The following is a 19,321-nucleotide window of genomic DNA, read 5'->3' as shown; positions in this document are numbered from 1 at the left end:
AAGTGCTGATTTATTATCAGAAACCATTGAGGTGAGAAGGCAGTGATACAATATATGTAACATACTGAAAGAGAATGTTTTCCATCCAAGAAGTCTTTATCCACCAAAGCCGTCCTTCAAAATCAGGAAGAGGTTAAACTATTCACAGATGAAAAGAAGTTGAAAGTGTTTGTTAACAAGAGTCCTGCCCTACAATAAATATGAAAGGGAGTTCTGCTGGCTAAAAAGAAAACAGGAGAGAGGGTTACAGGAGAGTATAGAAATGAAGATTATCAATAAGGGTAACTAAAAGGATAAAAAGAGAAAAAAATAATCAAAGGATAAGATGGTGGAAGTAAGGACTGCCTTTACAGTAATAACATTGAATGTTAATGGATTAAATTCCCGGATCGAATGACGCAGATTGGCAGTATGGGTTTAAAAACTTTGATCCATCTATATGCTGTTTTCAGAAGACTCATTTTAGACTCAAAGATACAAATAGGTTGGCAGTGAAAGGCTAAAAAAAGATATTCCATAAAAACAGTAAGCAACAAAACAGTGAGGTAGCTATATCACTATCAGACAAAATAGTTGCAACAATGTTATGAGAAAAAGGACATTATGTATTAATAAAAGAGGCAATTCACCAAGAAGAAATGACAGTCATAAATATCCAATCATAAGTATCTATACATCTAGAAAGATACCCAAATACATGAGCCAAACACTGGCAAAACAGAAGGGGGTAGTAGACATCTCTACAATAATAGCGGGAGACCCAGCGCACCATTCTCTTTAATAGATAGAACATCCAAACAGGCGATCATCGTCTAAATGTATCATAAAGTAACTAGACCTAACAGACACATATGAAACATTGCAATCCAAAACAGCAGGATATGTGTTCTTTGCGGGTCTCATGGTTCTTTGCGGGGATCATAGTGGAATGAAGCTGGAAATAAATAATTGCCAGAGACCTGGAAAATTCAGAAATATGTAGAAATGAAACAAGATGCTTTTGGGGCCCAGACCGAGTTCATGCAAAACAAGGGCTGGTGCTGCCTCGAGACCAAAAAAAAAGACATGCCAGGCACAGAAGGAGACATAGATTTATTGGAATTCATGAACACGAAAAGATTCTCCAGTGGTGGACAGTTTTGAAGGATAGCGCCACTTCAAGGAATAGGAGTGCAGGGTGATAGTATGAATATGATTTTAGAACAAAGACATTCCATATGGTAGGATGTTCTAGTTTGCTAGCTGCCAGAATGCAACACACCAGAGACGGATTGGCTCTTAATAAAAGGGGATTTATTTCATTAGTTCTTCAGAGGAAAGGCAGCTAACTTTCAACTGAGGTTCTTTCTTACGTGGGAAGGTGCAGGGTGATCTCTGCTGGCCTTCTCTCCAGGCCTCTGGGTTCCAACACCTTTCCTTGGGGTGATTCCTTTCTGCATCTCCAAAAGCCTGGGCTGAGCTGTGAGTGCTGAGATGAGGTATGCTGAGCTGCTTGGGCTGTGCTACATTGAGCTCTCTCATTTAAGCACCAGCCAATTAAATCAAACATCATTCATTGCAGCAGGCACGCCTCCTAGCCGACTGCAGATGTAATCAGCAACAGATGAGATTCACACACCATTGGCTCAAGTCCACAGCAATAGATCTGGGCACCTTCACGGAACAAGTTGACAACTAAATCTAACTACCACATATGAGGACACTGGTTCTCTAGTGTAATCATTGAAGGGACTTAAGTTGCACATAGAGGTAAGATGGCAGTGTAGGAAGGTGTGGAATCTAGTTAGTTCTCTAGGGCTCCTAGTAAATAGCCAGGATCGATTTGGAACAGCTGTTTAGAGAACTTCCCTGAGCAGATACACATCATACAGCAGTCTGCAGTTGGTGAAAGGGCCAAGATCGTAGCACAGAACTGTAGGTCTCCCAAAGTAGGGGCTGGTGTTCCCCCCCCCACCCCCACCCCCATCATGGCAGGCTGTGTAGGAGACACTTCCCTGTGGGAAAAAGAAGCAGACTCTTCTAGGAGCAAGGGAAAGAGAGCTCTCGCAAGCTTCATTTATGGGCTTAATTAACAAATTTGGACTGCTAAATAAATGCTCCAAGCCCAGATAATCCCAGAGCAAGCACAAAAGGAACGCTGAGGTCTCTCCTGGCACAGAGGAGATGAAAAAAAATAAAAACATGATGAAAAAATAAAAACAAAAACAGGCTTTTACAGTCACCCAGAATATTGGAAAAGGACTGTGCCCCAAGAAGGGGCACAAAGAGCCAGGTACCAGCTCTGGCTCTTGATTGGCTAACCTTGGAGACTGGGAACCATCTCTGAAAACAGATTATTTTTCTTTTTAACTTTTTTAGCACCCTATTAAATCCTCAGACATTTTCACTTGTCAGCACTAACCCAGGCAAAAGCATAGTTAAGGTATGAGCTGAGAGACAAAGTAACTAGTTAGGTGAAAGAGATAATTCCCTAAAGGGCATATTTTCCCCCAAGAAAAGGAGGTAAGGTGGCAGGTTCTAGCACAAGTGGCAGCTCTCATTCAAAGATTTCAGACCCCAGGGGCTGAAAAACAGAAACAGCTTAAGCCCACCTTCTACATCAGCCTCTGTCTCATACACACACCTGGCAGGGACAGGGTCTGCTGAGAATTAAAGGCACTGCACATTCTATACCAGTGGGGAGCTATGGGCTGATGAGCACCACCTACTGGGCAGGACAGGAAAAGCACAGAGTGGAAGTGCCACAGGAAAGTCAGATATCCTACTGGGTCTCATTCTCAGGGAAGCTTGATACTCATTACACCCTCCTTCTGAGACAGGGGCCTGTCTTGGGAAAAGCTGATTGGGGTTGATCATCTCTGGGGAGGCCCTCCTCAAATAAAAGTCCCATATATACAGGGCACAAACTAGATAAACAAGAGCTGAAAAATTCTGATCAGTTAAACAGAAACTGTGCTAGAGGTCTAGAGTAAATTGAAGTGATCACCAAAGAACAGACAGAGAACAAAACCAACCAACAGGAAACACTAGGTAAAAGCGAGAAAATGACCTCCAGAATAAACTAATCAAGGAAATCAATTGCCTAGATACCAGCAAAAAATTAGGAGTCATACTAGGAAAATTGAAGCAATGGCCCTGTGAAAATAACACACTAACACTTCAAACGAAATAGAGGAGTTGAAACAGCTAATTAAAGAAACTCAAACCAATCTTCTAAATCAAATCAGTGAGTTGAAGGAAGATATGGCAAAAAAGATGAAGGACCTAAAGAAGACATTGTACAACTATAGGGAAGAACTCAAAAGCTTGAAAAAACAAATGGCAGAAATCATGGGAATGAAAGGCACAATATAAGAGATGAAGAACACTATGGAGAGGTACAACATATTTGAAAAGGCAGAAGAAAGGATTAGTGATCTAGAGGACAGGACATCTGAAATTCTGCACACAAAACCCATTCCAGGTAGAATCCTTTAAAAGAGGAAACATTTTGGAGAGAGTGAGAAATGACAGAGACCTCAGAGCCAGCAGAGAGAAAGCCTACAGAAACTACAGAGGCAACAGAGAGAGAGAGCTGATACAGATGCCTGGAGCCCAGCAGATAGCATCAGGAGATATTCAGCAAGCCATGACCTGGAGAGAGCCAAGGGAAGCCAAGAGATGAAATCCAGCCCCAGAGAAGCAAAATGAGGGACCCTCACGGGAACAGAGGCTGAAAGCACAGAGCCCAGGAACAAGGCACCATCATATGCCAGCCACGGGATTACCCAGGTGACAGAGGTGTTTCTGTCCCATCAGCCTTCCTTGAATTAAGGTATCTTTCCCTGAATGCCTTAGTTTGAACCTTTTTATAGACGTAGAACTGTGAAGTTGTAACTTATTAAATTCTCCTTTGTAGGAGCTGTTTCAGTTCTGGTATATTGCATTCTGGCAGCTTGCAAACTAATACATGTGGTGATGGAGATGGCGTGGTTTTTGAAAGCTTAACAACCACTACAACTGGATGCCAGTTGTGCTGGAGGAGGGTGTGCTGTTATCCCTTTAGTCACTGCACATGGGGTGGTTCTAAGATGGGCCGTGGTACCTTATGGGGCTCAGACAGTGGCTTTTTACCCATCAGTAATGAACAATTGTGATATTTTAACAACTGAAACCACTTCCCACTGTAAACTGGTCGAGCCTCAGGACTGAGTGAGAGCTCTCCTTTGCCTGCATCAGTTGCACTTATATTGTCAGTATTGTCAGAGTTTAACCACATCTCTTTCACATGGAGTCGCATTATACTTAAATTTAAGTAAAATTTACACATTTAGCTATGCATACTTGGCAGAAAAAAGAAGAGTAAAAATGGTGATTTAAATATTTTGGACCAATTTCACCCTCTATGCCCTTGTTGAGCATGAAATAGAATGCTATTTCATGTTTTTGCTGTTCACCCAGTTTGCCTCTTACGCGGGAGCATCTTGCTGCATTAAATGTGGTTCTGAGTTTAAAAATTCATACTTTTTTTCGTCCATTCTGACTTTTAAATGTCAATACTTACTCCTGGTGCCAAAATGAAAAAACAGCAGTTTGTTCCAAAGGTGGAAGAAAAATTTGCTGTTGTGAGTTGCACTTATATTGTGACTGTTGGTCTCCAGTACAGCTTTGCTTTTCTGATATAGTTGCAAGAGGCTTTTAACTATACATAACTTTATAATTGAATTCCTTCATAAGATATGTATTATTTATAAATATTTCTATTAATTAAGAAATTAATTTTTTCCTTATAAAATTAATACATAGGGCAGTGCAATAGTGGTTCAGTGGCAAGAATTCTCACCTGCCAAGTCAGAGACCCGGGTTCGATTCCTGGAGCCTGCCCATGCCAAAAAACAAAGACAAACAAACAAACAAAAAAGTATGCATGCTTTTGTTTGGTTGGTTTTGTTTGTTTGTTTTACTAGCAGAATTAGATTCATATCTGTGTCTTACTCAAAAACAACCATCCTTTAGGGCAATGCGTATTTTTTTTATTGCTATAACATATATATAACATTATATTATACATAAATTACAACATATTATAATATGTGTACTATAGAAATACATAATTTCCCATGTTAACCACTTTCCAATATGCAGTCAGTGGACATCATGTTCACAGTTCTGTGCTACCATCACCAGCATGCACCGCCCAAACTTTTTCATCATCCGAAACAGAGACTCAGTCCCCACAAAGCATTAACACCCTTCTCCTGTCTCCTCAGTCCCTGCTAACCTGCTCTCTACTTTGCGATTCTATGAGTTTGAAGGTAGTGCATCTTCAGTAACGATTTAAAAGATTAAAAACTTCCTTAACCAGAAACCACTTTTAATTAGTAAACCACATTTTCTTACAATGGTGGTGTTGAAAGTAGGGGGAAACTGTGAACTTTTCACTCACCAGCCAGTTCCCCAGAGGGTGTGTAAACAAGTTTAGTGAGGTTCGGGAGGGCAAGAGAAGACTTGCGGAGGGAACTAGTTTTCCTATGTGCCAGGCCACAGGTTGGGTGTTTTGCTTATATCACTTAATAATTTCATTTACTTCTCACAATCTATAACGATCCATAAAATTCTGATCATTATTTGCATATTTTATTTGAGAAAAATTATCAAAGAGAGATTGATTGATTGATTTGTCCAGGGTTGCAAAGTTAATAAAGAACCGAGACTCAAATGGACCCCAAAGCATGAACCTTCCGTTTCACACACGACCTGTGGAGCTTGCTGGGCTAGAACTGAGTGAGGCGGACCTGCCCCAGGAGGAATTTATGAAACAGCAGTAGAGAAGAGGAATGCTGTTTTAAAAAAGAATTCCATAGGGGACTTTTTAACAGTTAAATTTGAAAATATCTTACTGCAACATTTTGAACCCAATATGAAAAAGATCTGAAAGCTTCTTGTCACCAAACAGGAGACCCTCGTCACTGAGGATGAGAGGCTGGGGAGCCACAGGGCTGGAGGTCGGGACCCCAGATGGTCAGCGACACTGTGTGTCATCCAGAAGAGAGGCAGTCAGGGCCTGAGCAGAGGCGGGGGCTGTGGGGATAGAAGAAAAGGGGCGGAGTAGATTTAAGATACACTGAGAGTGAAGGAGACACTGCTTCCTGCCGGAGAGAGAGGAGCCCAATATACGTCCACATTTTGTCTTGTGTCACTTGATGAGATCCCCCAAGTTATAGAGAACTTTTGCTATTTTGCTGAGCCAGCTAGACTCAACTCTTGGAATTTTGGCTAGGGCCTGTTGACAGGACTCACCAGTTGTTGTGTAAAGGAGAACAGATCAGACGTACAGAGAGCAGAACAGATGTGAGAGAGGCAGTGCAGACTCTAAGGCAGGGGTGAAGACTGGTGAGTTCCTGGAGCCACTTCAGATCCTAACAGCCTCTCCAGGTCTCATTTGTGAAGAGGATGGGAGCTATGGGTCAGGAGAGGGTTTGTGTGCTGGCTGCTTGCTTGTTTAGTAGGTAGAGCCTGAGGAGATACTGCTTATAAAGTGGAATGGGTTGAAACAAATAGTTAGAAGGAATAATTGAAGAAGCGAGATTTTGGAAGTGAAGAGGCGTGTCCTTGGACCTAAGGGGAGGCGCGTGGTCTCAACTGGGGGGGAAGAAGGAAGAGACAGGCGCGTGACACAATCAGCAGACACTCGGAGGGAGGTGGGAGTTGAGCGACTTTACTCCTGAAGTGCCCTTGTTCCCTGAGTGATGTAAAAGGCATGTTCTCTGTTGAGCGCTGGGGAGGGGAGCCGAGTTTAAGGAGGGCGGTGTGAGTTTGAACTAGCTGTTGTGGGGACCTGTGGTGTTGTCTTGGAAGTCCAGCACGGCTCCGAGAAAATGGATTGACCCTGACCCTGACTCCGGTGGCTTTGCGATTTCCTCTTCCCCTGCACTAGCATTGGCATGGGCGTGCCCTAGGAAAGAGGCGCTGATCCTGCTGGGCTGGAGCTGGAGTGTGCAGGCTGGGAAGGTTGGGTGCATAAATGAGCTTGGGACTTTGCACTGGTGATGGGGTGAGAGTTGCCAGAGGGTTACTGAAGGGACGGACCATGGGAGTAAGGTCATTTCCAGCCTCACAGTAAAATGAACATCAGCCGTTGGGTAAAGCAGCACTGATGAAGCTGGTCACAGGCCTGTGGAGGGACAACAGAAAACCTTTTATAAGAAGCCTCATGTAAACTTATCTTGTATTAGATGTTTCTTAATAAAGTGTTTTTCCCTACAAAATGCACAATGTCCTTAATATTTATGTTTTTCAGCCTCCTTCAAAAGAGATTTAACTCTTAATTTGATCATCTCATTCATCCGTTATCATTTTGTCAAGGCAAGCAGGTTGCCTGACATTTGTAGTTACATAACTTGTACCCTTTACAAAATGTCTTGTAAAATGTAATCATCTTTGCTTTGTGGAACCAACTTCACTTAAAAATCAGAAGAATGGTAGATAAGATAGTTCCTCGAAGAATTTTAATGGATGGTTCTACTGTGTGTGTTTTGTTTGTTTTTTTATAATGGTGAGGGGGAAAGGTCTTTGTAACCACAGAAAGGAAACACTTGTTTACCAAGTACAACATTAAAGTTAGTTTTCAAATATGTCGTTTTTCACTAAGCATAGCAAACCAGTCTTAAATTTTAGGTTGTTGTTGCTACATAAAATTAGTGAATTTTTATTTTTAAGCCTATCAATTCATTTCTCTTTTGTCCTTTTTTGGTGAGTCCCATCCTCTTTTTTGACCTCTTGACTGATTTGAATCTGTTGTGGACCCCAGAAAAGCCATGTCCTTTAATCCTCATTCAGTGTTGCTGGGTGGGAGCTTCTGATTGTTACCATGGAGATATAACCCCACAATTATGGGTGGTAACTTTTAATTTGATGGTTCCCATGGAGATGTGTCTCCATGCATTCAAAATGGGGTTTGCTTACTGGAACCCTTTAAGAGGAAACCATTTTGGAAAAAGCTTCAGAGCCCAGGAAGCCAGAGACCTTTGGAGAAGAAGGAAAATGCCCCCAGGGTTGCTTCATGAAACAAGAAGCCTGAAGAGAAAGCTTGCAGACACAGCCATGTTTACCATACGTCCTTCCAGTTGGGAGAGAAACCCTGAATGTCATTAGCTGTCTTGAACTAGGGTATCTTTCCATGGATGCCTTAGACTGGACATTTTCATAGCCTTAGAACAGTGAACTTGCAACTTAGTAAATTCCCCCTTTTAAAAGCCATTCTGTTTCTGGTATTTCACATTCCGAGCAGCTTTCAAACTGAAACACCTCTACATCCACAAGAATCCCATCTGGAAAAGATGCTTTCCCTGTGCCGAGAACTTTTCTTTCTCTGGGGACCCTCCTCTCCCATGGCTGCGCCCAGCCCACTGACACTCCATCCGACCCAGGATGTCTGGGTCACATGCGCCCTCTCATCACATGTCTCTCCCTCCCCTCGCACCCCGAGTTCCCCATCAGAGCCCAGGGCCAGGGGCAAACTTAAAATCTCCATTCTATCCTGTCACAAGGTCTGTACTCAGGATTTCCCCAAGTTCTACAGATTTCCCACATTTGCCAGGAGCACCACCCCTATGTTTTCTTGGACACTTCCATATCCTAGCTTCCAGATGAAAGATGGCCCTGGTCCCCAGGCCATGCAGTTCTTATGTTTATGCTTATTTTCCTATTTAAATTTATAATTAAAATATATTGAACCATCCCCACTGGAACCGATGCCGGTCTCAGACATAGTCTTTCAGGCCACACGATGCCTAATGTGGCTTGTTTGGGTCAAACCTCACACCAGATGTCCTGTTTCGCCCCCTTCTAAGATGATCATTTCTGAAATAGTCTCATTTCAACTCTTCTTTGCCTTAAGCTTACATTAATTTTCATCAGATGCCAATTCCTGAATGTTCTTATAAAAGCTTTCTGCTTTTATATACTTTTATTTAGTTTGTTTAATATGGTTGTATCCCCCCAAATAGACTAATTTTCTACTCAACCTTTTTTGACTCATTTTTGATATCAGGTTTATAGAAAACACGTTAAAAACTAAATCAAAGTTGATCTTTTCCATTTGAAATTATTTTGAATGCATTATAAAGAAACATGATGATCAGGCCTGAGAATAGACCAATGGAATAAAAGTTTCCAGAATGCTGTAAATCAGAAAAATTCTCCCCTTCTACCTGTTATAGTTTAACTGTTATATAATTTGATACTGGTTACCGCTGGTCTTGAACTAATTGATATTCACTCTGAATATATGTGTATTGACGAGCTTGGACCCTATGTCTCTTTTCTTTTCTATTTCTTTATAAACTAAAACCTGAGTTTTAAAAGGTAGACAGTGATATCTTGGAGCTTCTGAAATGCCACCATCTGCTACAGATAAACACAATTAAATACAACCATGAACAATTACTCCTTGGCAACAAGAAAGGAATATCTGGATTTTTTTCTTTTAGAAGGTTTAAACCATCAAGAAAGATGTATCTTACTGTAAAATACTAATAGGAGTTGGATGGGCTGATAGAGTTATAGGTGGTTTTAATAAAATGTGCTTAACATTTTTAATGAGAATATATATAAGATTCATTTTTTTAAAAAAGACTATGATGTGTTAGTATTTATCATATATTTAAAGTTGACCTTGAACATTGTTCCTCTTTCAATAAATTATTAAAGGTAGGGACTGTTTATTACTGTTTCTTTATATGCAACAATACAAATTATTTTTAAACACTTTCCCCCGAAATGTGAGTTACTGCATAGAAAAAAAAGTTATCTGTTTATAAATATTAACCAGGTTTTTAAAATTCTTCAGCAAGCACAAATTTGTTAAATCACACCTTCATTTTTAAATTTAAAACTCTATAGATTATTGCAGTCAGAATGTCCCATTCTACTCATCTGTGTTCTGATAAAGTTTTAAACATTAATATAAGTTTGTTTTTGATGATGTCCTTGCTATACAAAATTAACTTTACTTAATGAAAACTTCCTTTGGTCAAGATACACACTGGTGCTTTTTTGAAATGAGCAAGTTATATTTGACCAGCTGGCACGTAGACACTTCTCCCTTTTCAAGGAAAGGTAATTGAGAAGTGAAAGTTACCTTTCAACCACTGGAAAACAGCCACGTCTGTTTTTCCAATCCTGTATGACACCAGGCCATAAAATTGAACCCAATTTGAAAAGCTGATGTATAGTCTTCTTAGGGTGATGATCCAAGCTCAGACTTGTTGATCACTTTTTTACCATCCTTACGCTTTGTTGTAAAAGTGCACAAAGAATGGCTGAGGGAATATTTGAAAATCATGTCATTGGGAAGGAGAGAGGACTGTGGTTGTGTGAGGGTCCTCTAGTTACTCCTGAATCTCTTCCTTCCCCCTTCCTCAGAGGAGTCAGCGCTCTGAACATCCGTAATGCGGTGTGAAACTATCTTTACACTATCAGATCACAGTAATTTCTGGTTTTTTTTTTTCCAGTGGCAATTTTTTGTTTTTATAGTCAACAACTTAGGCTACAAGGATTATGTTTAAATAAATGAATGTTTTGTACTGAGCATTACATATTGTTGCTTAATAAATATTTGTATTAATATGTGCCGGACAATGAGCTAGGAGCTAGAGTGGCAAGTGTAAACAGAACTCAATCCCTGTGTCCAGGAGCCTGTACTCCAGGATGATTTATAAATGCCATGCGTACCTGAGTGTATGTGCATGAACAGATCATATTTTGTGAAAATTGCTGCTGATTTTTCCTTGTTGAAAATTAATACATTTTTATTTTTAAAGGTGAAACTGACATTTGAAAATGCACATGCTGTGAAGAAGGAAACAACCCAACCAAAACAGAAAAAGGCACAGTCGAATACAAGTGATTTAGTCAAACTTCTTTGGGGAGAAGAGGTCGAAGGTTTCCAGCAGAACCTCCTAAGCACTCCTCATATTGTTATGTTCCTCACATTTCAGCTCGACTCGGAAACATCAAAGGAAGAAGTAAGTTTGTTCTCGAAAGTGCTAAGAAAAAAGCAGGGACCTATAATAAGCACTTTTTATTTAAGGAAGAAACAAATATGATATGACATTGTTTTATTATTATTCTTTAAAATATTGTCCATGTATTTTATACTCCATTGTAGATGTATTTCATAATACAGATGTTTTTAAAATACTATTTTTAGAAACTCTTATTTTAAGTAGTAGGGAAAGGAAAAAGGGCAAGGAATTGATGCAGTATTTTCTAAATTACAAAAATACTTTTAGTAGGTCACCGATGATCTCTTTATATACATGCTTTCGATTAAAGCTGCTTTCTTTTGTAACACTGTCATCATGTACTCCAAAATAAGGTCTGGTTAGCTCCTTTTTTTTTTTTGTCAGCTTTATTGAGGTATTACTTATATCCAGTAAAACTCAGCAATTTCAGGGGACAATTTGATGAGTTTTTGACAAACACATTCACTTGTATAGCCAGCCAGAGGGTCATGTTCTAGAATATTCTCTTCGCCCCCAGACCATGGCTTTATACCCTTCTGCAGGCATGCCCCTCCTGTGATCTTTTAATGTCGAGTGATGTTATGGTTAATTTCATGTGTCACTTTGGCCAGGGTATGGTGTCCATTTGTTTGGTCTAGCAAGACTGGCTTGATTGTCACTGTGAGGTTATTGTATGGACTTAAGTCATTAGTCGATCGATGGCATCTCTGGCTGATGGCATCTGCTGTCAACTGAGAAGATGGCCTCAGCCGTGGTAGAAGTCTCTCCCGTCGGAGGAAGGCCTCAGAGGGAAATCTGATGACTTCAGCAGCCAGAAAGAAGAATTTCTGTCTCTCCTCTAACCAGATGTCTTCTCCTGGGGCATTCAGCATTACCACTGAGTTCGCATCCTGCAGCCTGCCCTGCAAAATTCAGACTTACCACTTGCCATGGTTGCGTGAGCCAGTTCCTGTAATAACTCTCTTAGTCTCTCTTAATCTCGCTTTCTCGCTCTACCCACCCTCCCTCCTTCTGTGTGTGTGTGTGTGTGTGTGTGTGTGTGTGTGTGTGTGTATCTTCTGTCATATCTGTTTCTCTGGAGAACCCTGACTGATACTGATAGGTGACATGACACTAACTTTCTTTCATAGCCTATTAATAGTACATATTCTTTTTTTAATGCAGTTTTTTTTAGCTATATTCACACACCATATAAACAATCTGAGGTATACAATCACTGACCCACAGTATCATCACATAGTTGTGCATAAAACCCCATGATCTAATTTAGAACATTTTCATTACTGCAGAAAGTACATATTCTTTTTTTCATTTACTCATTTCTCACTGTTTATTGAACACCTGTCTTTCTTGTGCCTGGCTTTGTATTAGTTTTTTACTTGCAAGAAAATAATCCTGGTAAAGATAAATATAATCCCCAAAATAGCTAGTAACTGACAGAATTTGTACCTAACCCAAGATACTTTGCTTTCCAAATTCTGCACCCTTTCCATGACATCAGGTTGCCCTTCAACATAGATATTTCTAGGCATATTGTTTTGTTCAAATTTTCTGTATCTTTACTGATTTCTTAATCTGTTTTATCTATTTATAATTGAGATGGGTATGGAAGTTTCCCTCTGATGAAGATTTTTCCTTGGTTCTAATGATATTTTTTGCTTTATGTTTTGTGATACTTTTATTAGGTGCATTTAAATTTAGAGTTATTTAATAATATGACCCTGTTATTCTATGAATGTTCTTTGTCTTAAAGTCTATTTTTATTTTATCTTTAGTAGACCTCTATTATATAAGCGTATGTATAAATTCATACAGGGATAATGGAACCATCGATATTTACACTGGAAAGAAAACCAAATACTTAGTATTTCCAAATACTTTTTATAAGTATTTGTATTTTTTGGGTTTCTTTTCCTTATTTTTCTCAACTACTCTGTGTATTTATGGTTTTGATATGTCTCATCTATGCAGCATCTGTCTGATCTGGCTGTCTTAGTTTGCTAGAGCTGCTGTAACAAAGTACCACACAGACTTCTTGACTTAAAGCAATAGACATTTTGTTGTCTCCAGTTCTGGAGGCTGGAAGTCTGGAATCTGTAGGGAAGAATCTTTGTGTGGTGTGCCTGTGCTCCTGAGGCTTCACTTGAGGAACCATAGGACATTCCACTCTGTCTGTCTCCAAATTTTCTGTACTTATGAGAAAGCCATCAGGGACCCACCCTAATCCATTGTGGCCTCATCTCAACTAGTAACATCTTCAAAGATTGTGTTTCCAAAGAGGATTAGACTCTTGAGACCAGGTTTTAAGGCTTGAACATGTCTTTTTGGGGATACAATCAAACTCATAACTCTGGCCATCTTCATCTTCTGAAAAGCTCATTGAGTCCATTTATAGCGATTATTGATATATTTGAATTTGTCTTTACCATATTTTAAAAATCATTTCTACTTGAACTCCTTTTTATATGATATTTTTCTTACCAATTTTTGGTTGATTATATCATTATTATTATTGCTACATATTCCGTTTCAGTTTTTTGTGATCACCCTTGAAATTTTATCATGATATTTGCCTTAATAGATTCTGAAGTTAGACACCATACTAACCCCTCCTCAGAATAATTCAAGGCCCTTAGTATACCTTATCTTGAATTTTCCTCTCTCCATCTGCATCATCTACATGCTGCTGTCATCAGTACTTTAGTTCCATCTTTTTTTTTTTAATTTAACAAATTAGGTGTAATTATATTACTGCCATTATTGTAATACTATTATATTTTATACAGACAAATCTTATTTAAGTTTACATGTACACTTACCATTTTCTTTACTCACCATTTTTTCTTATGTCTCAGACTTTGTAGGATCAGTTTTCTTCTTCCTAAAGCCTATGCTTTAGGTATCTCTTTTTAATGAAAGTCTTTTGGTGATAAATTATTTAAGTTGTTAGTTATCTGATAATGCCTTTTCACCTCTTCTTTAAGAGGTCTTTATTGGGTATGTAATTCTAGATTGCATTAATAAGAATAGATTAATCAGGGTAGACTGCTTTAACAAGCCTGGAATTTCAGTCACTTGACCTCACAGAAGTTTAGTTCTGTTTTGGTGTAAATGTACCTGGGCGTGTGGTTCTGTGATTCAGGTTTTTCATTTAGTGGTTCCATTATCCCCAAAGGTGTCAGAGCCCTCTGTAAGACCTTTTGCACATAGCCAGCTGATGAGAAAAGAGAGAGCATGCAATATGCAATATCTCATGGGACATTTTGGGGGGCCCAGCCTGAAAGTAGGAATGTCATTTCTGCCCCCTTTCCACTGTTCAGAACCAGTTCTGTGGTCTCTTCAGATGCAGGGAGGTGAGGAGTGTAGCCTTCCTGGTTGGCCAGGCAGGAGATGACATGAACTTGGTGCTGGTTGTGCCATCTAGGTGGACAGTTATTTTCTCTAATTTGTTTGAAGATGAGATGCTGTCTTCCATTATTCCTTTTAAGAAGTCTACTGTCAGTCTGTCATTCCTTTGTAAAAAAAATCTGTCATTTCTTCCCATTAGTTTCTTTTGTCTTTTTTTCAACTGTTTACATTGGTTTTCTATTTAGATACTTATATTTTTCATTTTTATTTCTTAACTAATCTGCATTTCAAACTTGCCATGATATTCTGATAGTGTCTTATTGCTTACTCCTCTTTGTGATTCTGTAATTTCATTCTCTGAACACTCCATACATAGCTCTTCTCTATGCTGTATCTTCCCATTGCACCATCTCTGGGCCTGGGAAGAGTTCTGCTTCATGCTGGCTTGCCTCTGTATGTGCTTGGGAATCTTTGATCGTGATTTTATTTGCTGATTTTTTATTATTTTTATTTTTTTGCTGATCTTATCTTTGAGAATCCTGTGGTTCTAAAGTGAGAATGCCTTTCTCCGGGAAAAATGTGCTGCTTCTGCTTCTGCTAGAGTCAAAGTTGCCCCTGACTTAGGGTACTTGAGTGTTACTTGAAGGTCTGGGCTAACCACAGTGGTCCCAGGCGTGGCCTGTCTGACCACTGGCCAGGAACGGGTATTCTGATGGGAGCCTCAGAACAACCTCCCTCTGCCCTTTTGTCGTGCCCACCACTCCTCGCCGAGGCACCAGCTTGCTCCGGCAGCCAAGAAGGCAGGGAGGAGGGGGGCGTTGGGGAGGATGCCCTTGGAAAACTTCCCTCCTCCTTGCATGTCCAGCAGTGCAACAGCAAATGTTTTATCCATGGATCTAGTTGTTTCGCAGCACGAGGTTCTCTCACAGCATCTCTACCACAATGCTTCAGGCAGAAGTGAAAACTAAAAATATTTTAACTATTTCTTTCCTTTTGAAATTCTTTCAGCCAATATTCTTAATGCCAAAGCTGTTTTATGCAAGGGATGCATTTCCTTGTGCTGTTTGATACGCCAAAATATAGTCAGTAATTGAAATGGGAAAGAATGGTTTTACTACATATTTTTATAACGTTCTATGTTCTGAAAAACACATTGAGATCTAGTGTTAATCACACGGATTCCTGTTTGTGTTACTAATCTCTTATCTCTCTAGACAAATGAGACATTCAAGCATTTATATTAAGCAAAGCACAATTTTCTAGGATGATGACACCCGAATCTTTCTAGGTCCTTTTGGGGTAGGATACTGCTAAGAACTTTTGTCATCCTTCCCTTTCTTTCCATGGGAAAGTGTGTAGATGTTTCTCAAATGAACAGATTCTGTCTGTTGCCAGCCCTGTATCGACACTGTAATTAGGAGAGGCTTTTTACTCCCACTGAGTTGAGTGGAAGCTGCTGCAATGCATGCTGCTAAAAAGGGCTTGAAAGTACAGCCAACTAAATCGGGTAGGAGCTGTAAAGCTTGCCAGGTCTTCAATAATATGCTTTTGTGATTCATATAGAAACATTCTCAAAAGACCTTTTATACTAGCATGACTTATTTGACTAGAAAATATCGTAAGGTCGTTTTGTTTTCCTCTTAATTGCATATGTAATAAAAACTTGGCTTCTTCAAGTTACGAGATTTGTCAATGTAAGGACTACGAGCTGGTAACTGAAGATTTCAAAACACTAATCAAAGAGTACATGGCTGTTTGTTTAAAGTAGTGTTTGGTATTCTGGTAAAATAAAATAAAATATTTTTTTTGACCAAGGTTTAAATGTATTACTTAAACATAATAGAAAATCTTAGCTGATGTTTGATTTCATTTCCAAACACAGAGTAATTATTCTACTGTTTTTTTTTCCTAAAATATTGCAAGAAAACATGAGCTATTAGGAAGAATGTATTTGGCCAACATATTCCATAATAATTTGTATGTATCAAACGTGCTGAATAAGTATAAAATAGATGTGTCCAGTTTATCATTATATTTATATTTGTCATTATGTAAAAATTGCCATGACATGGATATCATGTCATGTTATTATATGGAAAGACCAAAGCAAGATGTTGACCTTTTTAAAGAGGTAAAGAACCAAGGAAAACAGATATGATAGCAGTAGAGGCTTTATTAGTATTTGTGAATGTTGTCATGAAACAGCATAACTGGAAGTTACTCTTAAGTTTGCCATCATTTCTATCTAGAAAATTTCTTTTTGCCTGCTTTTAATTTGCCTTTGTGAGATAAAGAGCATGATGCTTTAAGTAAAATAGTAAGGTGCGGAATTTTGTGCAAAAGTTCTAGTACAATGCACATTCTAATTTTGAAATCTGTTATTTTATTTTGAAAAAAATTGTTTCCCGGTAATGTGCTGTTCTTAATTCAGTTTATATTCTCACTTTTTAAGCTTAATTTCAGTCTTGTCTTGTATTTAAGTAAAGATTTGATTATTTCACCCAAAGATGTCAAAAGTTAGCTTTTAAAAATCAGTCTGACACCTCTCAGAAGAGGAAATACAAATGGCCAAAAGGCACATGAAGAGATGCTCAATGTCCCTGGCCATTAGAGAAATGCAAATCAAAACCACAATGAGATATCATCTCACACCCACCAGAATGGCCATTATCAACAAAACAGAAAATGACCAGTGCTGGAGAGGATGCGGAGAAAGAGGCACACTTATCCACTGTTGGGGGGAATGTCAAATGGTGCAACCACTGTGGAAGGCAGTTTGGCGGTTCCTCAAAAAGCTGAATATAGAATTGCCATACGACCCAGCAATACCATTGCTAGGTATCTACTCAAAGGACTTAAGGGCAAAGACACAAATGGACATTTGCACACCAATGTTTATAGCAGCGTTATTTACAATTGCAAAGAGATGGAAACAGCCAAAATGTCCATCAACAGACGAGTGGCTAAACAAACTGTGGTATATACATACGATGGAATATTATGCAGCTTTAAGACAGGATAAACTTATGAAGCATGTAATAACATGGATGGACCTAGAGAACATTATGCTGAGTGAGTCTAGCCAAAAACTAAAGGACAAATACTGTATGGTTCCACTGATGTGAACGGACATTCGAGAATAAACTTGGAATATGTCATTGGTAACAGAGTCCAGCAGGAGTTAGAAACAGGGTAAGATAATGGGTAATTGGAGCTGAAGGGATACAGACTGTGCAACAGGACTAGATACAAAAACTCAAAAATGGACAGCACAATAATACCTAATTGTAAAGTAATCATGTTAAAACACTGAATGAAGCTGCATCTGAGCTATAGGTTTTTTTTTTGTCTGTCCGTTTGTTTGTTTGTCTTTTTTTTTTCTTTTTTCTTTTCTTTTTTTTACTATTATTATTATTTTTATTTTTTTCTCTATATTAACATTCTTTATCTTTTTCTGTTGTTTTGCTAGTTCTTTTCCTAAATCGATGCAAATGTACTAAGAAATGATGATCATGCATCTATGTGATGATGTTAAGTATTACTGATTGCATATGTAGAATGGAATGATTTCTAAATGTTGTGTTAATTTCTTTTTTTTCTTTAATTAATAAAAAAATTCAGTCTGGGAAGGATTTGAACAGTGAATAAATAAGTATTTGCAAAGTTCCCTTGGGGGAACAGTGAGGAAGGGGAAAAATTCAACTTTCCCAAGTGGAGAATTCTTGGGGATATTCTCACAAGCAGTGGGGACAACCAAAGCAATAAGCTGAACCCCCAATTTTGGGGGTTGTTCACATGAACTTAACCCTGCAAAGGATAGGCTAAGCCTACTTAAAATTAGGCCTAAGAGTCACCCCCAAGAGACCCCCTTTTGTTGCTCAGATGTGGCCTATCTCAGCCAACATGACAAGCAAACTCACTGCCCTCCCCGTCTCTACGTGGGACATGACTCCCAGGGGTGTGGGACAGGCAACGTGGGACAGAAATCCTAGAATGAGCTGGGACTCAGCACCAAGGGATTGAGAAAACCTCAACCGAAAGGGGGCAGAGAGAAATGAGACCAAAAAAAGTGTCAATGGCTGAGAGATTCCAAACAGAGTCAAGAGGTTATCCTGGAGGTTATTCTTACGCATTAAATAGATATCACCTTTTTAGTTAAGTTGCAACAGAGAGGCTGGAGGGAACTGCCTGAAACTGTAGAGCTGTGTTCCAGTAGCCATGTTTCTTGAAGATGATTGCATAATGATATAGCTTTCACAATGTGACTGTGTGATTGTGAAAACCTTGTGTCTGATGCTTCTTTTATCTACCTTATGGACAGGTGAGTAAAACATACAGATTAAAAATAAATAAATAATAGGGCGAGGCAGTGTTAAAATAAATTTAGTAGATTGGAATGCTAGTGGTCAATGAAAGGGAGGGCTAAGGGGTAGGTTATATATGAATTTCCTTCTATTTTCTTTTTATTTCTTTTTCTGAATTGATGCAAATGTTCTAAGAATTGATTATGATGATGAATGTACAGCTATGTGATAAAAAACAATGCTCATATTGTATGTTGATTGGTTTTGTTAATAAAAATTAAAAAAGAATCAGTCTGGGGAGGGTGATGGTGGCACAGTGGCTGAGTACTCGCCTGCCATGCCAGAGACCCGGGTTTGATTCCTGGTGCCTGCCCATGCCAAAAAAATAAATAAATAAAATCAGTCTGAGGGAGTGCTTGGGTGGTTCAGTGGTAGAATTTTTGCCTGCCATGCAGGAGTCCCGGGTTTAACTCTGTCCCATGCACTCCAAAAAGGACACAAAAAAGAAAAGAGAAGAACTGTCAACAAATGGTGCTGTGATAACGGGATATTCACATGGAAAAAGAATGAAATGTGACTCTACCACACAGCATAGGAAAAAAAAATCAGTATGAAAATAATTACATCTGGTGTCTGAGTATGTAAATAACCACAAGGGGTGAG

General features: G+C 39.1%; 1 protein-coding gene across 4 annotated transcripts in view; it reads left to right on the top strand.

The window, feature by feature from the left end:
* INTU (inturned planar cell polarity protein) overlaps positions 1-19,321 on the top strand; it is a 127,787-nt gene that overhangs the window by 62,130 nt on the left and 46,336 nt on the right. For all 4 annotated transcript variants that reach the window (XM_077140080.1, XM_077140081.1, XM_077140079.1 and 1 more), the window contains exon 4: positions 10,803-11,006. In XM_077140080.1, the coding sequence (XP_076996195.1) occupies positions 10,803-11,006 (204 nt within the window). The remainder of the gene's footprint in view (positions 1-10,802; positions 11,007-19,321) is intronic.

This window comes from Tamandua tetradactyla, chromosome 22 (assembly GCF_023851605.1).
Source record: "Tamandua tetradactyla isolate mTamTet1 chromosome 22, mTamTet1.pri, whole genome shotgun sequence".
Lineage (NCBI taxonomy): Eukaryota > Metazoa > Chordata > Mammalia > Pilosa > Myrmecophagidae > Tamandua > Tamandua tetradactyla.
Note: the sequence above shows the minus strand (reverse complement) of the source record. Positions and strands in the feature narration are given on the sequence as shown.